At 31.6% G+C, this 17,262-nt stretch overlaps 2 protein-coding genes across 2 annotated transcripts; both read right to left on the bottom strand.

The window, feature by feature from the left end:
- Positions 1-1,835: 1,835 nt before the first annotated feature.
- Positions 1,836-8,728, bottom strand: TRIADDRAFT_53241 (uncharacterized protein; the record flags this gene model as incomplete). The annotated part of the gene is made up of 9 exons (XM_002109294.1): positions 1,836-2,005; positions 2,639-2,944; positions 3,285-3,593; positions 4,069-4,191; positions 4,283-4,361; positions 4,550-4,794; positions 4,872-5,027; positions 5,794-5,850; positions 8,659-8,728. 9 exons carry the CDS (start codon positions 8,726-8,728, stop codon positions 1,836-1,838), a joined length of 1,515 nt encoding a protein of 504 aa, XP_002109330.1.
- A 5,506-nt stretch (positions 8,729-14,234) lies between these two features.
- Positions 14,235-16,386, bottom strand: TRIADDRAFT_21568 (uncharacterized protein; the record flags this gene model as incomplete). The annotated part of the gene is made up of 8 exons (XM_002109293.1): positions 14,235-14,334; positions 14,574-14,650; positions 14,738-14,853; positions 15,040-15,071; positions 15,148-15,221; positions 15,429-15,493; positions 15,873-15,930; positions 16,339-16,386. 8 exons carry the CDS (start codon positions 16,384-16,386, stop codon positions 14,235-14,237), a joined length of 570 nt encoding a protein of 189 aa, XP_002109329.1.
- Positions 16,387-17,262: the final 876 nt, after the last annotated feature.

The following is a 17,262-nucleotide window of genomic DNA, read 5'->3' as shown; positions in this document are numbered from 1 at the left end:
GAATTATTTGCATTATTGATTGATAATTGTAAGAAATATGACCACAGTCTATTTATCTATGTATGTCAAGATACCATAAGAAATTAATTTTAAACTCTATGTAGGATCTAATACGAACTTAAGCTAGCACTGGATTTACATCGCCGCAGCTATAATCGATTACTATTCATAGCATATTGATAGATCTTAAAATGTTTCTTTCGTTATAAAGCGAAATAATATTGTAAGACGAAAGGTACAAATAAATTAACGAATTCTTTTCTAGAATTCACAAATAGAAATCGCTAAAAATGAGTAAGTTGATTCTGAAAATTTTACTAAAGCGGACGTACTAATAGACACTGAATACAAAAAATGAATAAATCTTTACGTCTAACATGCATATTATCTTATTCTTAATCATTTAAATCATAAAAAATTGCCATATATCTTTTTGGCATCTCATTCCTTTCATACTTGTATTTAATGCATGTGATATATTATGAGGGATTTGTTGCAAAAATTTTATCACGCTACTGTGTAAATAGAGATATCAGTACGCAGTTCCAGACTTTGAGGGTCAATTTCTTATTAATAATGCATATCATTGTCACGTTCTGTATAGTTACATAATTAGTATGTTACCTTCTTTCTATATATGGTTAAATATCACGATGTTATCACGTCAGGCGTATATAGATGTAGTTATGGTACTATATTAAGGTTATCTATATATGTATTCTCATGTTGCCATACTTGGCATGATAGTCTATTTGTAATGTCTAAACTAGGGAAACCTTTCTGTTAGTGATGATCTTGTGATCTACGTTAGTAGATCAAAGGTCACAATAAAGAAAGTATATAAACTCTTCATTTTAACAATAAAGTTAGTTCTTCAACTTAATTACTGGGTCTCCTTGCTGAGTGCAGATCTAGTACTTGTTACAAAATTTGGAAGTTGTAACAATCATATTCCTATATTTACAATCGATCCAGAACTTTTACTATAACTGAAGTAAAAGTAGACAGCCAGAGAAATACTAGACTTGCGAATAGCACATTAACCTCTCATGTTAATATCCCCGATAGTCAAGGCCCAGATTTTATTATTAAAATAGAATGCCATATTTTGGCCACAAATTGGATTATCATAGTTAATCGGGATTAATTAGATGTGAAATTTTTTCAGGGTAAACATTGAGATTTTAATACACTGTCCTTAATTTATGCTTCTCATTATTACTAGTTAATTGAACCAGCATGCTGTTCCAGAAAAATTCTACTAGTACAGATACTATTGTTGCGAATTTGCTGTGAACTACAGCGATTATTGATGTTTGTGACGAATCTTATTTATTCTGTTACTCAAGTATGTATTTCAACAAGAATTTTGTAGTCTAAATTCTAGAGTCTGTTAACAGCGATAGAAATACGGTATACCATGCATGAAGTTGCTGGTCATAGTTAATATTTATTCGTTCTTCTAAATTCTATAGTTAATTTTGGATAACATTTTACTAAATTACAGCTACATGTATATGTACGGTCTTTCTAGTTTAGTTGTAATATAAGCATATCATATAATTTAAATAGTACTTTAAACTAATGTATTAAACATGAATATTTTGCTTTGAATTCTAGTGCAAAATGGATAAAATGAAGCAGCTTCCTAAGTTAAAATTCAATCTTAATAGTATTGATTGCATTATATCGTACTAGCTAAATTCACTATACACATTTCTCTCAAATAAACTATAACAATAATAAACTAATTATTTCTAATTATACATTTTACGTAGGTACTAAATAATTTTTCCTTCAATGCTAACGGTTTGGTCTTGAGCCTTCCTTTCATATTACGGACTATCGTCATCGTCGTCGTTCTTATTATCTCGTCGGTGTTGTTCATATTCCATTCTCATCATCCTTAAAAAGTTCATATCCTCATGATTTCTATTTCTACCAGCACGTAATTCACTGGCCAGCTTTTTAATATCATGGTCTAATTTACGTTTACGGCTAGAAACTATATTTTTAAATGTAAGAAAGCACTGATTTTAGATCTCGTATATCATTCACAATAATTCGGTGAATAATCTAATGCTACCCTTATAATGATGACAGTGTTACAAAGTACATTTAATATTAATTTTACTACGATACTTGACATGTTTTTAATAGATAAGGACGTGCATACTTTTAAAATATTATCTGCACATTGATAACTAATGTTTTTGTGGATGTTCCATAAATTGACTAAATTTTTTATGAAATTTTAGTTTAATTTTGTCTAAGAGAGACTAGTGGTGTTACTATTCCTTTAACGATAGGCGATTGTTAGCATTTAGAGTCATACTGAGAGTGCTTAATTTTATGTGTTATAGTATCTAAAATTTTTTGGTGTTGCATGACTAAATGAGTGAGGCATCGTAGTAAAAAAGTAGCAAATCTTTCTTTCTGTAATTATTAGAGTGCCAAAAGTTAAGTTTAGAGACATAGAGTGCTGCCCAAATACAATTTCTTACATACTATATAATGTGCGATGAGATCAAAATCGAATATCAGTAGAGTTAATACTAAGATGCGGTAGCGTATTTGGTTCAGTATTTTTCTTTAAGCATTTCAATCGATTATTTATTGTAGTCCAGCAATTGCTTACCTTGGCAACGAACCCCAGCATCTTCAGTATGTTGACAGTTATTAACACCCCAGCCGTTATGAGAACATTCTAGTATAGAATTCTCAGTGCCAACGCAATAAACATTATCCATCCAAATCGTGCCAGTGCCAGCGCCATAAGTACCACAACAAACAGCTTCTGAGACTCCAGTAAATCCAAGTTGCTTACAAACGATACTAGCATCAGTATTAGTCCAACTATCGTCGCAGATAGTTCCCCAACTTCCATCATGATACACTTCAACTCTTCCATAATCCGCTCCACCGTTAACTAAGCGAACCTTGGCTAAAAATGATGAGAACGCGATGATTCATTATTGTCGATGAGCTCTAAATACCTTGGTACAGTATTTATAGACGAATCTATCCAATGCTATTAACGAAAGACTTATACAGTATAGAAGTTACTAGCAATTAGAATAGCAGTAAGAATAATATCCTAGTCCATTTTACTATTTACAGTGCAGCACTAATCAAGTAAAAACTATCCCATAATAAAAGGAACAAATACTTAACGATGTAAATTTAAATATCTGCAGTTAAAAAGAACAAATATCAATGGACTGAATAGTCTGATGTCGACAAAATATATTGATAGAGATTTATTAGTTCATGAATTATCAAACCTTGGCATACAACTCCTGCATCTTCATTATGATTGCAATTGGTTTGACCCCATCCAGAATGAGAGCAGTCTTCAATTTTATTTTCGTTGCCGTTGCAAGCGACATCATCCAAGAGAATAGTACCTGTACCTGCACCGAATCCTCCATTTCTGATAGCTGCAACCGCCCCTGGATAGCCTAATTGACGACAAATTACTGTAGCATCATTGATATCCCAGATATCATCGCAGACTGTACCCCATTCGCCGCCATAGTAAACTTCTACTCGCCCAGACGTACTATTGCCGTTAACTAATCGAACCTGGACATCTTTTAGATAAAAGATATCAACGAAACTTAGAATGATGATGAATAAAATTAGTATATCCATGATTTAATTTAATCTGACTTGATCCAACGTCTATTATAACTGTTTATAATTTATCTTTAAAGTTAGATTATACAACTATCATATTAAATAATACAGTACCCAATCACATACCGTATAATCTAGATAAATTTCAGATATAAGTACAACATAAATTGAAACAAGTTAAAGCTTAAAGCGTAATTTTATAAAATCTGTTACAAATCATTATATAAATTAATATAATGCCTTTTGTCGCATACGATGTACAGTACTTGGCATCAATAAATATCTTTTATCAAGTTAAATTATGTGACCTTTAAAGATATGTATAAACAGCCATATCCGTATACAACTTAAATAATTTCAGCTACATGCAAATAATAGAAGTATAATATAATGGGCTACAGCTATTTGATGATTATTGTTTTAACTTACTGACAAAGGTTTGACAGTTTTGGCCTGAGTAATCATTAGTACATGTGCAGGTATAGTTTTGAGCATTAACCGGTACGCAAGTTCCACCATTAAGACAAGGACTGGCATCGCATGGATTATTGCCTTTATAAAGATGGTTTGGAATTTATCTATGCTAGTATTTAGTTATTAGTGAGCTTAATTAATTAAAGTGATGACAATATCAATATCTTACATAATTGGTTAGTAACTGTTACATCATCTAGGGCAATATCTCCTTGTACTCCATTTCCCCTCACTGCACCAATATAGATCTAAATGATGTAAAATAAATTGATTAGTTGCCCAGAAATGATCCAAGTTCAACACTTATGTCATAATTTAAAACGTACACTATCTCGTAATATTTAATACTAGGTTCATTTATCTACGGCTATTAGAAGTTGCAATTCGGTAAGATGTTTTAATAGTAAGCAAAAATTTCTACTTTCATTCTCATTACCGTGTAGTTTAGGTAGCTACTACTAATGTCAATTTCGGCCAAATTCCATTGTCGTCCTTGATTACCTACTTTATTCCATACTTTGCCAGCATTGGAGATAACTACAAAGAGCTCATTAACATCTTGTCCGTACATATTATACCAAAACCTTAAACATCTGGTTTGAGCGCTAGTTATGAGAGGGCTAAATAAGATTGCCCGATTATTAGCAGCATAAGATGCTACATTAGCTAAAGCGAAAGTGCCTAGAAGTTCAAAGCGAGAATAGATCAACTATTGGACATTAGTTGTCGTAATTAATGGTTGTAAATTGATATTTTACCTGAGACATTGGTGAAAGTATGATCAAATATAGGTCCTGTATCAGGGGTACAACTCATCGCTTGCCTACGACTCCAATCGAAATCGTCGATGATCATGTTTTTCCACTGGCAAAAATCGCTTTCAAATCCACAATTTAACTGCACTGCGTCGCTAACTAAATTGAAAATTAATGCAATAATTGTATAATTGAAGATCTAAGCGATTTAATTCACGATCTATATTATTATCACTATTGATCTTGGTCGATCGATTATTAAATATTCGTCGTAATTATAATTTTACAGTTAATACTAAATCATTTTTTAAAGTATCAACTACCTTTAAGATTTCTTAAAATTATAGTTACACTAATATTTACTTGTATCACTAGCGTAATTATTAATAGCATTATTGATATCATCTTCTCTAGAACAGGGTTTCCCCAAGAGTGTATTTCAACTATGGTTTAATCCTAGAACTAGCTTTTACTGATCCTTCTTGTTCCATATTATTAAACAGGATATTTCTAGTACGCTACTTTGTTTCATTGTCAATTATATAGGAAGTATTTTGCTACTTTTGTATTCATAATACTATTGAAGCCATTTCCGCTTTATTATACTACCAAATAGGGTCTTTCTACTATACTGCCCCGATTCATTATCAATTGTAACCTTTGTATTTACAATAAAAAGGAATATTATTGATGCTATTTCCGCATTTCCCTGCTATATTATAATATGTCATTTCTACTATGTGGTCTTGACTAACCTTCAATAGCACTGCTTATTATATAACCAATACGCTAATTCTCGAATTCACTTTCTATGTAATCCAGCAAGACTATTTATATCGCACTATATTGATTGATCACCGATTATATATCTCTTTTAGCTATCCTTAATTAGTATTCTGAAATATGACTTAATAAAATTACTCACGTGCACTTTGTTGATCAAGTGTAAGGCCAAGTTGCTGTAAATCTTGGCTCGGAAAACCTATTTAAGATTAAAGAAGGTAAAGTCCATAAATTATTATCAATTTCATCAAGCATGATGACCAATTAGAAAGTCTGTTTAAGGTCAAAGATCTTAAAATCTATGAATTATCAATTTCATCTAGTATGATGATCAATCGGAAAACCTAATTAAGATCGAATATCGTAAAAGTCTATCAATTATCAATTTCATCAAGTCTGGTGATTAATTTTCTTCTATTTGCGAACAGAAAAATTGTTATCGTTGTATAATTCAATAGACTACCTATTCAATGTTTACATAAGTCGCTCTGTTACTCTACGATTTCCATAACAACATGTACGGTAGTTGAGCAATATCATCTTCATCATCAAGATACATTTAAATGCATTTAGTAAGTCAACCAAGCGTGCATTAAAGAAACGGTGACGAAAATAAATATATCAATCATAGCCTAATATCACTAATGGATGTGTTGGCAGGTCCTTAATTTTGCAGTGGAAAAGTTGACAAATCAAATTCTTGTGATCCAGTCTAACCCTCAATTGTTATTCTGATGTTTAACCCTTATCGTACTAATGAACAGCCATGAAAATTTCTTGGTTTACATCGCCAGTAACATTACAGGAAGAGATCATTAATTATTTATTAATCATGTCTGAAATGTGTGACTGAAATTGATTCAAGTCCTGCATATTCAATATCATCGTTGACATTTTTATTTACGTGTTATATTTACATTCTAGAAAAAAACCTCAATGCAAATTACATAAATTTCAACCTATCTGTTTGATGAGAAGAATGGGATTAAAAGTAGCGATCAAGAATAAGAGGGGCTACGGTACTTTGGTATTATTTATTGACAGACTTTGAAATACTCTAATTGCTATTACGTTGATATCGACTAGGACAAATTCTCAATCTACCATTTAATAAACAATATCACCATTAATGTTGCACAATAAATATATCTATCAAGCTAATCACTTGAAGAATAAACATTAAAAACATCTAAGGGAAGATCTAGCAAGAATAAAGCAGCACTAAAAATAGACACACTTAGATCTATCAGCTCGATCGTTTGAAGAATACGAAGTATACAATTCTCCAAGGACATCCCATAAGAATTAAAGTGATTTTAAATAGCTAAACAACAAATTTCTTGAGGTTAACTTATGCTACCATGCCGTAAATAGTGATCACTAAAGTTTGGAAGTTATTTATATGATAAGGAGGGATATGAGCTTTAGTAATTCAGTTTTAACTGCTTATATTTAATAATGAATTCATCATGCCTGCACAGTTCGCTATTGAACATGTCAGATTGTGTGAAATAAATTGACGAAACAGGCTTCATAATAATCATACTATACTCTGATCTTATAGGTGTATTACACAATCCTATTCTCGTCGCTATACCATAAATTTCATTCTTGTAGGTGATAACGATCAGTACTACTCCTTTATAATCCTGTTATAAGATTTAGGCAAGATCAATTTTCTTATAGCAACTCGCAGTATTTAATACCTTCATCTGTCTAGTTGCTACCTTAATTTTTATTTCCCATAATATACGACGTACTGCGAATAGCGATATACTAGCCCGCATTTAAATTTTTAGTTATTTCATACTTTCAGTTCAGCCATTGACAGATCTAAGTAAATTATGCAACTAGATCTTTCGTTGATTAATTAATTTTTGAACTCTAGATCCTTAAAAATGACTGCACTAGTCGTGAAGGCATCTTTACCTGCTATATATAAAGTTGAAACCTTTTAAGGTAGTGCCTTTCAAGGAGATAATCAGATCCATCACATTAATTTACGACCGTGGGGACATTTCTAGCTTGATTATATCATTAGATTTCAAAATAGTTGATGAATAAACAAGTCATTAAAACTTAAGTTTGTAATAATATCGGTAGTATTCATGGAATAGAAATATGACAAATGAATAAATAATTATCGATTCTAATAATTCTTTTAAAGCGGTTCATGAACGGAAAAAAATCTTGCTTAGATTTTTCGATTAGCTTAGAATTTAAACAATTTTATCACCATTATTGATGTATCCTTCGGTAAATGAATGAATTTGTGACTTAATGTACCGGCAGCAAAAATTATTTACCGAACTACTGTAAAATACAAACTAACTTGAATCGATTTGAATACGTTTACGCATTCCTTAACTTAAAAGACTTCTCAATCTTTACTAAATGAGAAAGAAATTTTAATCGTTGTTGCGATCTATCCTACTCTTTAAAGTTGTCATTGACTTAAATAAATTTTTAAATATCTTATTAAGATAAACCGTCAGGTAACATTGGAGTAATGTCTATAAAGGCAAAGAAGTCACATGCGAGAATTCATGTTTATTGAGAAAGCGAACGAAGCAAAAACTTTTAAAAGATTTAATATATAGGGAGGAATAGTCTCAATATTTTTCATTATTATTGGTAAACCTTACAACATAAAATTTTGGTTATATTTTATCGCCAAATCTTTAAGGAGTGTATTAATATTAGATACGCATATTTGCAAGGGAAATGATAAACTAATAAATTACTTTAGTAAAATTAGATATTTTCATCGTTAACGATTGGATGGTAAAAAGAAAATTGACGAAATTAGAATTTTTAATCTAGATAAATTAAAATATTTTAGACTTAAAATAAAATTTTATATATTCAACAAGTTTTTTGTTATTAAAAACTATCTTAAAAATAAATGATAAACGGGATTTAAAAGTTAGTAAAAAATGCCTAACAAATAGAGTGCAAAATAGAGTATACCAATAAAATTTAACTTCTAATAGGATTGTCCACCTACCCGAAATCGGTAAAACCAATACCACAGCGATGCTTAACCATCTTGTTAGCGACATCCACGAGCTAGCCATGTTTTAATTCAATCATGCACGTTCTCCAGATTGCTGCAAAAAGAAGTAATTAAAATTATCAATATTAACGTTTTACCACCTTCAATTAATTTCTAGACTAGTAATTAAAGACGTTAATACGCCAATATAAAGAGATTGCTACATGCCTGTCGAGTTAATGGAATAGCAACAAAAGTTTCACATAGTTTGCATAACAAAGGCTATCAGGAATAGGAATAAGATATATATATATAGAATATAGCAATCATCGCTATTGTCTCGATTAGAGTTTACTTTCTGCAAAGAATAATTAAGCAAACTCTGCTAGTAAACATGATCAATTATTCAATGCAAGGTTACGCCATCGAATAAAAGTTATGATATAACATCAACAACTTTGTAGCCTAAAAAAGGAATCAAGAATTAATCCATGTCTTTACTATAATATTAAACACGATCAATTATTATTCAATGCCAGAGTTACACCATCCATTAAAAATGATGAAACGATATAAGTACTATTGTGGTCTGGAAGGGGATGATGGATTAATTCTATTCTTAAATCTACGTCATAGTTAGCTCATTGAAGCTAATGAATGCTTTAATGGAAGAGAAACGCCATTCATTTAAAATTACGACATGCTAACTAAATGATGGCTTAGGAATATGAAGGTGAGTTAATTTATTTCTCAATTCCAGTTATAACCAATATTCTAAGCGTAATTCATTAAATATGCAACGAAAGGTAAATTCGTCTTTTCTAGTTCTCTATTTGCTATTAACAGCATTATAGCCTTGAACTAAATCATAGTCTAGGAACGTAGAGATGGCTTAATCCATTCTCAATCCCTACTGTAACCAAAATTCTACCGCGATTCATTAATTTAAATGGGCGATGCAAAAGTTAGATCATCTAGTAATTATAGGTCTCTATACGTTTATGCTATATGCTATAACCAGTGTCCTATGCGTCGTTCATTAAATATGCAAAGTGCAAAGGTTAGTTCATTTATTAATCATGATTCTTTGCATACTACAGTATATGTGTATGCTATAGCCAATTTCCTAGCGTAATTCATTAATTATACAATGCAAAGGTTAGGTAGAGGTAAATCATCTATTATGAATTACAATTCTCTATATGCCATTAACAGTATTATAGCCTAAGAATAAAAGAAGGACTAAATCCATGCTAAAATCTATATCACGGTCATCAAATCCAAGTAATGGGTATAATCACTTTCCGATTATGATAGAATTACAGTATTAAAGTTGTCCGTTATGAAATAGTCTTAGAATTTATATATAAATGTAAATTGCTGAACGATTAATGGTAGATATATAATAAATAATACCTTTTAAGTCATAATGCTTGCTGTATTCAAGCACAATATATGTATTAAAGCTAATATTAGTGGATTAATTGTGTTGAATAATTTCTTGAGATAATCAGTGGACTCAAATGCAATCCACTCTATTCAATTATGACGAAATGAGAAAATATAACGTAATTAGTTTCATTTCAAACTGTCCAGACATCATAGATAATTACCAATACATAATTACAGAATGAGTAATGGATGAAGTATTTAAAATGTTGAATAGAAAAATTGAGTTTTAAAATTTTTTTTATTGTTAATGAGAAATAACAAGTTAACTGCGCAATCATCTTGCTAGTCATAGATTATTCTTTTCTGTCAGACCATCCATTAAATTATTAATAATAGATTATGGCCTGAAAGAGACTCTTAATAGATTCTTCAAACCGAGTCACAGATTACGTCAAAACTTACGCTATTATTTTATTAATATAAATGAGAAAAAATCGATTTATTTATAAGAGGTGCGGCAGTGTACCATCTGATGTGATGTTTAAAATTGAAAGTTCCATGATTAAATCATGAGCTATTTGCCTTGAAAATTTGTTTAGGAATTTTTAAGTTTCTTGCAAAATTTCTATCCAATATCATCAAAAGATTTGCTTAAGTGGTACTATTTATATCGAAATTATGAAACACTTGATACTTTGAGGATAAAAGCTTGATAAAAGTCTATAGCAGATTATTCTTCATGGTGTCAATAATGATTACAGTTAATGCTGACAGTTGCTAACGAAAATTGCGATTTTGCATTGCACTAATTATTTATATAATGATATTAAGCAGGTACCTATGCCGTAAATATTTTGATCTCATCTTAGGTTATTAGGTGAATTGTAGGATTCTTTTAAACATGGCAAATTAAATTATATAAGCTTTCAAGGACTGATCAGTCATCATCACTTCTTTATAGATGCAGTGCGTACATACATACGTATTCGTAAAAAAATTATTCTAATATCCAGATAGACTATCAAGATATTTAAATTTTCATTTGTCTTGCAACATTATAAATATTACATTAATAAAAGAACAACATGCATATATTTTATTTTGCTCTTATTCTGCTAATTAAATCATGTGATTCCTTTTGGATATCGTTGATTAAATTTTACAGCCTCCAAATGATTCATCCTCCGAATAGCTATGGTTATAATTGTTAATCTATTCTAGAAACAGTTCTAAACTTACTATCATATGTAGACTAATATCAAGGCACAGTTAGGAGCGAGCTGAATTGTAGGCTGCCGCTGTTAACTGTTTAAATAATCTTGTAAGCCCTTTAAACTTTGCTGTAGACTTATTAGTCCCTGATTGCAACTATCTTTTCGTAAATGCTATTGCTCAATGGCTTCATTAATTGATTTTTTTGGGCTTTTCTAATAGTAATCTGAATTTAAGGCAATCGCTTTACGCTAATTTACAAAGGTAATCGTTAATCAATTATTCATACTTTGTTGAGAATGGCGCATCAAAATTTAAGATTATTTCTACTTTGTATTACTCGAGAATTATTAGCTTTTGCAGAATTAGTAACTCCTCATTATGGTTATAAATCATCATAGCTACTGCTCTACTTAGATTTCACCAATTTAGATCCGTAACATAAAATTTTCTATATTATATACCACTACTAAGAACCAGTTCTTCATTTATTCGTATCTGTAATATCTGCTATCGTATCCCGAGGAGAAATGATTTCTAACTTGTGAAAAGAGAACAACGCATTATTGTCTTTTCAGTTACTGGCAGTTATAACTCTTGCCTTGCTATTTCCATTAATGATGTGAACAACGATTTTCCTACTGTAAATTTAGGCCAAGTGCTCAAGAATGAACCCTTTCTCACTAAATAAAATATTAAGTTTACAGTAAGATATATTGGGCTTATATTTGAAGCAATATCGAAGGAATAAAAGCTTATAACCTCATTTGTGCTTATTAACGATGCTAGTACTAGGGTTCGCAGTTCTAGCAAGCTACGTCGAATATATTCCTGAGATACTAGTATAACTTTGCTAGTTTGCGTTTTAAAGAGTTATTGCCATAGTAAGAGTACGATAATAATTCCTGCTTGGACCAATCGCATACTTTTACATGGTGCATGTTAATCGTCCTAGATGTGACCAGTTAATTGAACATTTATGCAGACATCATACACATAAATTGGCAAAAAAACAGCCCATAATTGTGCCCTAACACTCTGGTCAGAGTGTTCCAAGTGTTCTATCTATCACTCATAAAATTTCTTTCACTTTAAAGATTTTTAGTGCACAAAATACTATCCGTTAATTACTCGTACATGCTAGTTATTTCGGATTGTGTTCAGATCGGTGCATTGTAATCTTATGCTATATTAGTACCTATCATGCTGTGCTTTTTTACTCTTCTCTTTTAGTAAAAGCTTGAACTTCTATGTCTAAAAGTCCATGAAGTAGAGTACAGAGTTTATTACTGTCAAGTTATGTCCATAATTACTTCGAAGACATTTCATGTAGACTTTATTAGTCGATATCCAGGAATTATTTAAAATTTTGTATTGCTTCCGTCTGGGTCATGCCATTCTTTGTAATATTACAGTATCTGACAGATTATGGAGTAACATGTTAAGGGTAATTTCATGAAATTCGTTTATACGTGTAAATTATTGATGAAAAATGTTCTGAAGGAAATGAATTAGGGGCCTTTCTGTAAGTACGGATATAATTATTTATGCTCAGGCAACATTCGCTGAGAACAAAGTTGTTTTGAGATTAATTAAAAGCGGAAAAGTGAACTTGATTCTAAGAAAAAACAATCTTACCTTATTTAATGGAATTACATAGTAATGGACCCAGATTCAAAAATAAAATTATAGGTTATAAATTGATTGAAAATTAATACATATAATTATCCAAGAGTTACGTTTAGGAATTGAATGATAACGATCCAATAAAACGATGTTTTTTCATGCCATTAACGGAATTATTCAGGCCGTATAGCCTCGATACAGTAGCTGTGAATGCTATTGCGTACTTGTAAAACAACACCGAGATATGCTAAAAGATTGTTGCTACCTTTAGTAGTATAAAATTTCTAACGCTATCTTCTTCACTTCCACTCTGATTCGTTGAACCAATCGAGAATACAGCATTAGCTTGTGCGATATTTGACTAATATCGGCTTTCTACAAGTTAGCCTAGGCGAGTAGCATAGCATGATTTGGGTGGTCTCATTTTATTTTTCTGCCTCTCTAACAGCAAGAAGTCTAACTTCAACAATAGCCTTAAGGTAACGAAATTTTGTATCCTGCTACAGTACAACATGAGACGGATACATATTATTAGCTATTAAGAATAGGTTACCCAGCATTCGATTAACTTATTCCATTATCTTGATTTTGAACGCTTTAATGACTTATAAATTAATCAAGATATTTATAGCAGTTTGATCCTAAAATGAAATGAACAATATCAATTCTCCTCATTGCAGTAATTCATGCAAATAGCTAACACCTACAGTAGTGCTTTATATTTTCTACGTAGCTTAAAATTGTATTAATTTGACATTCCAGGATTGCACCGTACTTGATATAATTTAAGATAATATTTGTACCTCCAAACATTTCTTCTTTCGTGGTTAATCATTTACAAAAACATTACATGAAAGATGTCTAGCTATTTCAAATACCGTAATCTAGTTAGTTCCAGTTTGTAACGAGATAAAGCTACAACTCTAAGTAGAGTAATTAAAGAATGAGAGTCTGCTGCATTGGATAAGATTTGACACAAGTATTAGATTCGGCTTACACAGTTAGGAGCACAATTACTACCAATGAATGATTCGGTGTTTATAACTGCAAATAATTTAATTATTTCACAGCAGCGGCCTACTACAAGCAATTCCTTGACAATTCGCAGAACCCAAAAGTCAGGTGGTATAAGTAAATACAGGTGAGAAGTGAGATCACCAAATAACATTTGTTAAGTAAAACATGTTTGGTATTGTAACCTGTCCACTAAGACATCTAGATAGCCTACTATCCACGGTCCTATATTTTAATAAGCTGGCAGGGGTGACATTTTAAGGAAAAACATTAAATTGGTGGGTCAATTATGATTACAGTATACCAATTTTATTTAATTTTGTTCATTACAACATGGAAATAAGTTATTCTCTGGTCGTATTTTTAAAATACTCCGCCATGGCCATGATTGCTTTGCTTCGATGAGATATTTTATTTTTTACATCTTTAGGCAGCTCAGCATACCTAGCATGGAGGGCAAGAGAGACAATTTCAATAGAGTTTAATTGATTATAGTTAACTTCAGCTAGTATTGTTATTAGTGCAGCGTATAAAACATAGTAAGATATGAAAATATGATGGACCAGTCTATTGCTGGCTATAAGCTATTGCAGTATATCAATTATCACCCATTAAATTCAGATTCTAGAAACAAAGTAAAGTATATCGAAACAGGCATAAGTTTGCATCCATATACTACTCACGTCTGATTATAATCAGTAGGCTGAAATATCGGATCCCAGCCAAAGTCACGAGATCCTCTAGGGCTTACTATTGTACCCTAATTTTAGGTAAATAATTATAAATTACCTTCATCAATTTTGACCTGATACTATCGTCTATTGAAACAGCAATTTGAACAACGTACATCGGTTCGACCGCGAAATAATATTACGTCTCGCGATGGATCACCATTTGAGTAAGCAAACGTGCACAATGCATAAGCTGATTTATCTTCCCAATCGGCCAATAACCGGTGTAATCCTATTACAGTACAGAATAATTCGATTATTCCTTTTAATAGGATACATGAACACCTAAAATTAGTTTTTAATTAGGAACAACGTTTAATGGCTAGGATCCATAGCAATTGCTTTCCTGATCATTGATAGACGATTGATGCAGTTTTAAGGGTTTTACAATATAATATGTTCTGTAATGATATCATACCTTCTGGTCCTATTTTCTGTAGAAACCACTTGCTGTAAATGAATTGTCAATTGATTTGAATGTAAATTTTTACAGGATTTTATAAAGTGGTTGTAAACATTAACTTACACGTAAGGTCCTGGTAAACCTTTTAATGCATTAAAACACAGACAAGTATCTTCAACAATGACTGGCCCTTTGACCTCAATGTAGGAAAAATGAAAACAGATAGGTTAGCTGCAGTTGAATTGCAGTTTAGTAACAACGACAATTTCCAAAACTATAACAGTAAGACAGACAGAGATTATATAGTTTGAGACTATGTTTTTATTGGACGAGATACAAAGCGCTTAGTGAGCTCCGAATGTTTACATATTCAAGTTTAAAAATGTACTGCATGTATCACTTACTATTTGAGCAGCTGCTTTGCATTTCTCTCTTGATATTTCATCGCTTTCGCCTTGGAATTCAGGCACTAATGTCGTAAATCATATCGTAAAAGTAGGGTAAGAAAGATGACATAAATTCGAAATAAATATTGTTAATACGTAATTGCTCGAATTTCGTATAGTCGTATTTTAAGTTCTACGGTAAATGGGACTGGGTTACTAAATCTTACTCTATGAAACATGAATTAAATAATCATACAAGTAGTAGGCCAAACTGCCAACTCTGACAATACAGTCTCTAATATTAAAAGGCTTTAAAAGTGTTTTAAAATTATAACGACAATTGACTAATAGTTGCTTCTTCATGTAACAGTTTGCACGTCCGCTTTCCAACTCTCATCCAGCGGCCTACTTACGAGTAGAAGTACTATTACTTATATATTGATATATAATCATTCAGCTTACAATCAATTTTTCTAGCAGTAAAATTCCATCCAACGCTGTTCCCGAGTATCGCTACAACCTTCAGGACAATGCAATATCAACGATCAGCTAGGCATCGATATACGCGTATTCAAGATTTGTTCAGCTAATCATTAATAACAATTATCTGCTAAGTCTTTATGAAATATATGCCACAAAAGAATCCCTTTAACTACTTTTACTTTTATGCAGTAATTTCGAGATCGAAATACAGATATCATCATATTTGCTATGGTGAAATTAAAGGTGTCAAAATTTGCCTACACAACATTTGAGTAAACTATCATGTCCTATCCACAGCATGCTATTTCGAGATGCAATGAAGCAAAATGCTATTCTCTGCAAACATCACTAAAACCATGCAGCATCAAGTAGTACTGGATGCGAACGCAGAGCTGTCTTATTATACGAGTACGTTAATCAAGCATAACAGTAATTATTTATTTACCTCCTCTAATTTCTTAGCATTACCAGTTATAAAGACTAAGTCTCTCATGATTTTGAAGATCCGGTTTTCAGGTGAGTAGGGAACCATCAACTGCCTTTGCAGCGGCAAAATCTAAAGTAATAAATAAATAAGTCGCAGATTCGCAGTTGTACAGTTCTTAGCAACAACGTGGATTTACACTACAGCACAAAGTCATATTCTGTAAACCGTACAGTATGTACATATTACTTTCCCACTATAGTTTCCGTATTACTATTACGGGCAATATGTACAGTACATTACCAACTTACAGTATATACCTGGCCTCTGTACAGTACATTACCAACTTACAGTATATACCTGGCCTCTGTACAGTACCCAATACTGTACAAAATTGCCGGCAACGGCCTATTGTTATGAACATTCATCTAGCGCTATATAATATTATTAGGGTACTGCAGTACTGAGTCTTTTACCGTAGAATTTTCTCAACAAAAATCACGCATAACCTCATTACACTACCAGCAAATACTTCATATCCGACTCTAATATGTCACTTAATGCTTTTATTCTGAATTGAGGCTAAATACATTTTATTAGTGAGCCATTGCAGTACTTTGTGCTAACTGGAATTTCAAAATAGTGCTCGTATTCCCAGTATAATGTTAGCCATCGCACACCGTATCAAAAGTTTGTCAGATTTCTATAATACAAAGTATACTATGGTTACGCATTCTAAAAACGTCACTTGATTGGCCTGAAGAATCATACCGTATCGTCTAAAGTAAAATGAAACGCCAACTTAGAGGTTCGCGTTATAGTGTTACATAAAACACTGTAATGGACAGTTTCCTTGTTCGAGACAGAAATAAATAAATGATTTATTGCCATTAACAAAGTAAAGAAAATGTAACGGAAATTAATATCATTCGCTACTTCAAATAG

Source organism: Trichoplax adhaerens, genomic scaffold (genome assembly GCF_000150275.1).
Source record: "Trichoplax adhaerens TRIADscaffold_2 genomic scaffold, whole genome shotgun sequence".
Taxonomy (NCBI): Eukaryota; Metazoa; Placozoa; class Uniplacotomia; order Trichoplacea; family Trichoplacidae; genus Trichoplax; species Trichoplax adhaerens.
Note: the sequence above shows the minus strand (reverse complement) of the source record. Positions and strands in the feature narration are given on the sequence as shown.